Source organism: Dama dama, chromosome 17 (genome assembly GCF_033118175.1).
Source record: "Dama dama isolate Ldn47 chromosome 17, ASM3311817v1, whole genome shotgun sequence".
Taxonomy (NCBI): domain Eukaryota; kingdom Metazoa; phylum Chordata; class Mammalia; order Artiodactyla; family Cervidae; genus Dama; species Dama dama.
The window spans coordinates 65,727,065-65,736,069 of NC_083697.1; the positions used below are offsets into that span (position 1 = coordinate 65,727,065).

Below are 9,005 nucleotides of genomic sequence, written 5' to 3' on the forward strand. Positions count from 1 at the left end.
AAAATTTTTTCAGTTTAAGTATGTCCCATGTAATCTTTGGCATATCTACACAAAAATTTATCTATGGTCTATCTGACATTCAACCTAACTGGGCATCACATATTTTTAGTTGCAAAATTTTATGATCCCAACTCTACTTGAAATCCAACCCTATTTACAATCCAGCACTAATGGGTGACATCCTAGAATCAGGGTTTTGTAAGTCCTTTCTGACTAGTTGGTGTTATTTCTGTGTAAGTCATTAAATATTTTTAACATAATCTCTGGCCTGGTTCTAACACATGTCAAGGGCCTATCTACCTTATCATAGTCTTTCTAAAATTTGATAAGAAGAGCATTACTTACTAATTCTCTTATATTTTGTTTTCAGACTACACTCTTTCTTCACTGCTTTTGTTTTTATTCAAAGTTTTTTTCTGAAGAAATTTTTATATCATGCAAAATTATAAGTCCGATGCACCATTTTTTAGTCAACTCTTGCACAATGAAATGACAAAAACCCAGCTACAGAGAAACTAAATTGCTACATACAATCTAACTTTTTGGAAGAGCTTTGAATCTCTACAAACTTGACAACGTTTCTTGTTTGTGTCCTTCTGACTAGAAATCACTACTTTCCATCAAAGTAATTTCATTACTAAAAAAAGATATGACATGAGTTTTGCTATCTTGATCTAATAACAAAGTCAAATGGTAACTGTAAATGAGTCTTACTGAATACAGAATATGCAGCTCTGAAAAGTGATCTGGAAATATATAAATTTTAAAGCAATCAGATCCTTAATGTTTCTTTCCCAAAACACATCCCGCAGGGTACTGATTATGAGAAAATTGTAGTTGCTTTCTAGGAAAGAATTTCTGGCTGAGAACAGGGTGGGTTAAACCTAGTTAATTGGTTTCCTTTTCCGTTGGATTTTTTGGAGACGTTATTAAGTACAATTGTGAATTTCCAGAGAAAATCTGTATGTATAACTAAGTATGTAAGATATGTTTGCCTGTGTGTGCATGTGTGTGTATCTACATTTCCCAAGTGTATTTTGGCAATTATTCTTGTCACAAAAGCCGGCTTTCAAACATTGCTGAGAGTTCTTATTTTGCAAGTCAGAAGCTTGTGTTAACGCCCATTCTCTTTGTATTCTTTCTGTAATGGCTCGTAAGCTCCCACCAGCAGATGGTTGCCACTTGTGGACTCTCAGCAGAGGTTATATGTTCAAAAAAAAGAGAATGGGAATGTGTATGGAAAATTTTCAAAATATCCTTAACGTGCTGGCTCGATAGTAAAGAATTCACTTGCAAATGCAGGAGACCTAGGGTTGGATCCCTGGGTCAGGAAGCTCCCCTGCAGAAGGAACTGGCAACCCTTTCCAGTATTCTTGCCTGGGAAATCCCATGAACAGAGGAACCTGGGGGCCACAGTTCCTGGGTTAGCAAAGAGTTGGACGTGACTTGGCCAAACAACAGCAGCAACACGCTTCCTAGTTAATTTCATTTTGCTGTAACGGGTACTTTATTTTTACTTGAGATAGAAAGGCTGACAGTTATGGTGGGTAGTTTTGTGGACTTAGATAAATCTCAAGATTTCTATGTCTGTTTCTTTAAATGTAAAAAGAAGGTAATGATGTTAGAGGAGGGCATGGCAATCCACTGCAGGATTCTTGGATGGAGAATCCCCATGGACAGAGGAGCCTGGAGGGCTACAGACCATGGGGTCGCAAAGCGTCGGACACGGCTGAGTGACTCAGCACAGCGCAGCACAGTGATGTTTGAATTAGCTGCTTTACCTAAGAAGGCATTTTTATTTGTGAAGGATGAGCGGAGAGAAGATTCTATGTAATGGTGCATTTGGAAGTGCTTTTTAAAAAACAGAGCATTATTTATATGTTCAATATGATGATGAATCTTCAGTTGACAGAGGCTCCTCCAATCCAGCTTTTATTTTTTCTAATTTTCCAGACTTACTATTAGTGCTGCTATTCTGTAAAGATACAAAACTAGGAAGTGACACTAAAAGGAACGTTACAGTGTCTTCCTTTAAGGCAAATTACCATCTTCTGAATTTCTTTGATTTGTCAATACGTGTTTTCATACGATGGATTTCTGGAAATTTTCAAATGATGTGTCCTTTAACTTAACATGTGCCAGCCTTTACGCACCAGGCTTGTGGTGCCGATGCCATCAATGAGACCATGAAGGGAACGTTCGAGAGCACTCCTGTGCGTCTCTGGTGTGTTACAGGGGTGGGTGATTGCAAGTCCTCCGCCGTCCTATGCTGACATTGTTCTATAACTGCCCACAGTGCAGGAAGGCAGGGGGGCTGATGGCGCTGTCGTGCTAACGCAGATCCTGTCCTTCTTGTCCTCCCGCCCCCCGCCCAGAGAGTGCAGCATCCGCACGAGTGCCCCTCCTGCGGAGGCTTTGGCTTCCTCCCGTGCTGTGTCTGCCACGGAAGCAAGATGTCGGTGTTCCGAAACTGCTTCACAGACTCCTTCAAGGCCCTGAAGTGCACGGCTTGCAACGAGAATGGTCTTCAGCGCTGCCAGAGCTGCCTGCGTTAGAGTCCACACCCGCGGAGCACTTGGTTTCATTGACTGAAAGCAATGACTTGGTTTATACTTTTTTTTTTAATGGCTATGTTTCTGGATTAATCAATAAACTTTGTCTATTATAATTGCCTTTGTTTGGAATTTTTGTCATGACTACTTTCATTGATGTGTTAAATAAACATTTATTCAACAGCTACTGTGAGCCAAGCCCCGTGCTAGACCCTGGTTTCTAATTGGAGTTAATGGAGGACCTGATAAAGTTCCAAGATATTCAAAGTCTGATTCCCTAACTGTGTTTGATATCCAATGGTGTCTATCACAATGCCACCCTGTTGTCTAGGATCAGTTCATTCAGCTCTCCAAGATGCATACCTTTTGTTAATATGTGAGCCTCAGCTGCAGGGGAGAAGAGAGCCCTGGTTAGTAGAAACAAATATCTTACTTATGCTTAAGCAGTAAATTATTTTTAAAGCTGTAAAAATAGTCTTTGGGCTGATGATATCAATGATAAATCATTAATGTTATTGAATGTATTTCTTGGTGATGATACAGAAGCTGCCAGAAGACTTCTCTGAATTTATATTTTTAAACAGCTGTTTTCTACTATTGTCACTTTCTTGAGCTGGACACAAAATATTACATAGTTTGAACACATAGTAGAAAATATTAGCAAAGTAGACAAAAGTAAATTTTACTATAATTATCAGCTAATACCTACTTGTACACATGTCTGTGCTCTGATGGATTCCTTTATGAATGATTTTAATAAATCATCTTCACAATATCTGTGACAAGATAATCAAAATATTTTACATCTTGGTTTTGACAAAAGATATAAATATTTACCAAGTACTTTCTAATCAGCCAGGTGTGGAATGCAAGGCAAGACTTTTGCTTTCATGGAGGTTACATTCTAAGAAAGAGGGAAGTGTTAAACAGATAACCATATGCAGGACGAACCTTACAAATACTACAAAAATAGTGCAGGGTGCTCTGGGAATGTGTAGCAGCAAGGCAAACCTGGATGAGTTAGGAAATAGTCAGAGCAGACTTTGTTGAGAGACTTATATTTAAACAGAGACATCATGGATAGTTGGAAGCCAATTAGTCAAAGAATAAGAGAGAGACTATTTTAGGTAGAGAAATAGCATATTTGGGAACTCTTAGATCAGAGAAAAGTTTTTGTTTGAGGAGCTGTAAGACATCCAGTGTGGATAGTTATAACCTGGTAATAATGGAGCAGTTTTCGGTTGACTAAGCCTCCTGCTATACACACATTTACTCTGAACAAAATAAGAAAAAACAACTGCTGAAGATATTGGAAAGCAACTAAAACTAGGAAAGAATCAGGATTTCAGCCACTGGAAGAAAGGAAAGAAAATGAATCCCCCATTTATCCAGCTTGCCCTCTGAGAACACTTCCCAGTCTGCACAGAATATAGATCATAAGGAAAGTGCAAAGTTACTGATTTGAAAAGATAAAACTGGAATTTGAGGCTTCAGGGTACCTGGAATTGAGTGGAGAATTTTAAGAAATGAGAGAACCCACAAGATGGGAGTACGTAAGTCTGCTCATAAATTCCACAGGTCCTTGGCTGACTCCTAACGTACGTACACAGAGGAAGGAAGTGTCCAGGAGGTGAAAGAATTGAGCAGAGATTTCAGCAGCTGCCTGTGCTGCAAAGTAAGAATTAGTTGAAGTGGTAAACAATAAATGTTTCCTGAACTCTCAGAAGCGCCCCATCTTACGGCCGAGAAGTAAGGGCTGTGTTGTAGAGCTATGGGAAGAGACACAACAGACTTGCCCTCGACAGACCTAAAGCCAAATTTCCAGGGTGTTGTGATATTTCTCAGTATGTGATCGCCTGCAGGAACAAAACTCAGCCCTCAAGGAAGAGAAGGGAGTTTGTTGAATATGAAACTCTACAGTTAGCAGCCACTTAATGGTAGAGTATTAAATGCTTTGCCCCTAAGATCAGGAAGAGTGCATGAATGTTCACTTTTCACACTTCTGTTCAACCTTGTGATGGAGGTGCTAGATAGTGAAATAAGGCAAGAAAAAAGAAGTCATAAAAATTGGGGAAAAAATAAATCTCATTGTCTGTAAACAAAGTGATTGTGATATAGAAAATCAAAAGGATTCTATAAACTAGTAAATTCTAGAATAAAACTTGCAAAATAATTAGATTTGGTCTTTATAAAGAAATTAGAAATATATACAGCAACAAACAATTAGAGTGTAAAACTAAAACTATACAATTTATAATCGTATCAGAAAACATCAAGTATGTGGAATACATTTTACAAAAGATGTGTAAAACTTCTATATGTAAAATTATGACATAGATTTTACTGAAAATTATAGAACCCAAATACATGGAAAAATATACCATGACTTCATGGATCAGAAGTCAGCATTTTAAAGATGTCTATAGTTCCAAAATAATCTCAATTAAAACCCTATGAAATTCTTTGTATAATCCAACCAATAATTCTAAATGTATATTATAATGCAAGCAATCTAGAATAATCAAGAAAATTATGAACAGGGGAAAATAAGTATAGACAAATAGATTAATGGGGTAGACTAGAAAATACAGAAATAAACACACATATTAACGTCAAATTGATTTCCATTGACTTTTGCCAGTTCAAAACAATGGGAAATGGAGAGCCTTTTAAACAAACAGTGCTGGATGTAGTAGATCCCTATGTGGAAAAATTGATCTTGAAAACTCCTGCTACCATTGCTACTACCACTAATGCTACCACACCTAGGGTTAGAGACCAGGGTACTGCTTAACATCCCACAAAGTGTAGGACCGCACCTCCCCTCGAAAAGAGATTGTCGAGTCCAGCCAGTAGTGCTGAAATTGAGAAACTCTATTGAAATGTTAAAGCCAAATCAAGAGAATATCTTCATAATCTTGCGGTAGGCAAAGATGCTTTCAACTAGTCACAAGATGTCTAAGTATAAAAAAATGATAAATTGCACTTAATTAAATTTAAAATCTCTTCATTGAAAGACAGTGTTTTAAAAAATGAAGAGGGAAGCCTCAACCACAAGAAAGGGATCACAGCACAAGTATCTGCCATAGGCCTTATATCTACGTATAAAAATGAAAGAGTCAGTTGCTCAGTTGTATCTGACTCTTTGCTACTCCACGGACTGTAGCCCACCAGGCTCCTCTGTCCATGGGATTCTCCAGGCAAGAATACTGGAGTGGGCTACCATTTCCTTCTCTAGGGGATCTTTCCTAACCCAGGGGTCGAACCTGGGTCTCCTGCACTGCAGGCAGATTCTTTACCATCTGAGCCAGCAGGGAAGTCCACACATCATATATATACATATACATATACATATATGTATGTATTTCTGAAAAATAAATAATAAAGACAATCTAATAGAGAGATGGATAGTAGACATATCACAAAAAAAGATACATGGGTGGCCAAAAACAAAGAGAAAATATATGCCATTAGTAATCAGGGGAATGCAAGTTAAACCATAATGGGATACTACCATACAATATTTAGAGTGGATAAAATTTAAAAAAAAACCTGAAAACTTAAAATTTGGTGTGTATATGGCATAACTTAAATTCTCATACATTGCTAATGAGAATGTTAAATGGTACAAGCACTTAGGAAAGCCATTTGATTGTTTCTAATAAAGGTAAACACCTGGGCTTCCCAGGCGCTAGTAGTAAAGAATCCACCTGCCAATGTAGGAGACATGAGTTTCATCCCTGGGTTGGGAAGATCCCTTGGAGAAGGAAATGGCAACCCACTCAATATCCTTGCCTGGGAAATCCATGGACAGAGGAGCCTGGCAGGCTACAGTCCTTGGGGTCAGAAAGAGTCAAACACGACATAGCGACTAAACAACAATAAAGGTAAACGTATTCTAACTGTATGCCCAGCAACTTGATTCCTAGTTGTTTATGCAACAGAAATAAAAACATATGTTCATATTGTATAAAAGTTTCATGGAGGCTGTATTCATGAGAACCGAAAAGCAGGAAGATTTCAAATGCCTACTGACAGGAGAATTGATAAGCAAATTGTAGTGTATTAATACAGGTAGACACTGCCTAGTGAATGGATGAATCTCAAAATCATTTTATGAATAAACTTAGCCAGATACAAAGGAAATGGACTATGTGGTTCCACTTATACAAAGCTAAAGGATAGGAAAAATTAATGTATAGAATGGCTTCTTCACAGGTGGGCGGCAACAGGAGACTAAATATGACCAGAATGAAGACAGTGGTACAAGTTATGGCTACTTGAGAGTAGATTTCCCCTCTGACAGGAAATAGGAAAAGAGCTTCTTGCATCAATGAACAGTTTCTTATCACAGGTTGAACACAGCTGTGAGGGCCGACCCAGACATTCCTGACTGCTTAGGCCCTGGCTGATGTGAAGGTGTCTGTCACGCAGCTGGGTCTGACTCTTTGTGACCCCACAGACTACAGCCTGCCAGGCTCCTTTGTCCACAGAATTTTCCAGGCAAGAATACTGCAGTGGGGAGCCATCCCCTTCTCCAGGGGATCTTTCTGACCCAGGAATCAAACCCAGGACTTTTTTATGTTTCTGCAAGTCCAACTGTGGTCAAAATATTGTCTCGTTTGGGGTTTCAATCAGGCTGGAGAAATACAACTGTACAAGGGGTGCTAATTTTCAAGCCCCATCTTGGACTATGAGTTCAGAAAGATAAAAATTCATTGATCTTCAGTTGTGTTCATGAGGAATTAGGGTTCTATCTTTATTCTATTTTTCATGCACTGGCATGGAATTAAAATGTTATGTTTTCTGCTAGTTATTTGTGAGGCTCTCAAGAAGACCACTACGAAAGAGTAATAAAATTTAAAAGAAAATCTCAGGCATCTCGTAGATTGCAGAAGTTAATGAGCGTTAAAGGCTCAGAAAATAAGCTCATAATAGCCTTATTTAAACATAAATTTGTGTTAACTTTTAGAGAGAATTTGGTTTAGACACCACACATCTATCTGTTTCAGTTTTATAATGTAAATGTGAGGTAATTAAACCTGATATATTTATTCAGCATTGCTGTCATGTGGGATTAATTAGAATATATGGGACAGTACTTTAAAAACACTAAGTACTGTACAGAGGCATAAAATAAATTCCTAATTACCATGAAAATTATGTACCTTCAGTATGTCCTTTTACTGACCAGATAAGGAAATGAACATTTATTGGACACTTCTGTCTGCTTGATTTATTCTTCACAACTGTAACAAACTGTGACTCAGAATGTTAATTCTTTTCTCTGGAGTCTTGCAATTTATCCAACTTGGTTGTACCCTAATTGTCCATGTGAGCTGTCTTTACTTTTGGGATAAAATGGGAATTCAGTCAAGTAAACAACAAAGTTGCCCAAAAATAAACACCTACAAAAATGGTAGTGTTGAAATGAAGACAAAGGTCTGTCCTGTGCCTCTGTGCTCTTATAATTTCCTCTCTGCAACTATTCATTTATTTCAAAAGCCAGGAAATGCTGGGGGTTGGCGAAGGACACAGAGTAATGCAATCGGGCTGTGAATAAATATTTTATTTTTATTTTTGTTTTTTTTTGAATAAATATTTTAAAAAGATTAAGAAGGGGAAATCAAAAGATGACACATACCTAATAATATAAATATATGGTAATTTCTAAAATCTTCTTGTCATCCCAGGGTCTTTATAAAAGATAAATCACTGGTATCAATTACAGTTTTGTCCGGAGTTTCATGCACAAACCTTAGACATAGCAGAGAAGCTAGTTTGTAGCTCCTCGAAGCAGAGTGAAAAATTTAGACTTTTTTGCAGGAAATATGACTATAACTTTCTTTTAGATTTGTGCATTGTTTCACCTGATATTTTGTAGTTTCCTCACCTATAATAATTTGACAGTAATTTTTTGTTTGTACATGACTTCATGAAGTAATCTCCAAGGTATTAAACTTAGTTTCCATAGAATAAATATATTCCTCTTTGTGTTCAGATTTAACCAGTATATGTAGCATTCTGTTATAATAAACTATTATACTTAATTAGTCCCTTAGTCATGTCCGACTTTTTGTGATCCTATGGACTGTAGCCCGCTATGGATAGAATTCTCTATCCATGGGATTCTCCAGGTAAGAATAGCGGAGTGGGTTGACATTCCCTTCTCCAGGGCATCTTCCTGACCCAGGGATGGAACCTGGGTCTCCGGCATTGCAGGTAGATTATTTACTGTCTGAGTCATCAGGGGAGCCCTAATGTTATTTACTTATATCATTATACACATAATTATAAACCAAACTGTAAGGCAACAGACTTGGGAAGAAGCAAAGGACGCTTAGGAGATAGATTTGTTTGCTGCCAGCAGAAATATGCGGCAGAGCGGAGTGTTTCTCCTGGTTGCAAGCATTCAGCAGGCTGGAAGCATCAGAAGGAATGTATCACAGAGGG

The 9,005-nt window shown here is 37.9% G+C and overlaps 1 protein-coding gene across 1 annotated transcript in view; it reads left to right on the forward strand.

Moving 5' to 3' along the window:
• The window catches only part of GRXCR1 (glutaredoxin and cysteine rich domain containing 1), a 116,227-nt gene extending 113,661 nt beyond the window's left edge, over window positions 1–2,566 (forward strand). The window contains exon 4 of the mRNA XM_061164786.1: window positions 2,376–2,566. Within this exon, the coding sequence (XP_061020769.1) occupies window positions 2,376–2,555 (180 nt within the window). The 3' untranslated portion in view covers window positions 2,556–2,566. The remainder of the gene's footprint in view (window positions 1–2,375) is intronic.
• The last annotated feature ends 6,439 nt before the right edge of the window (window positions 2,567–9,005 follow it).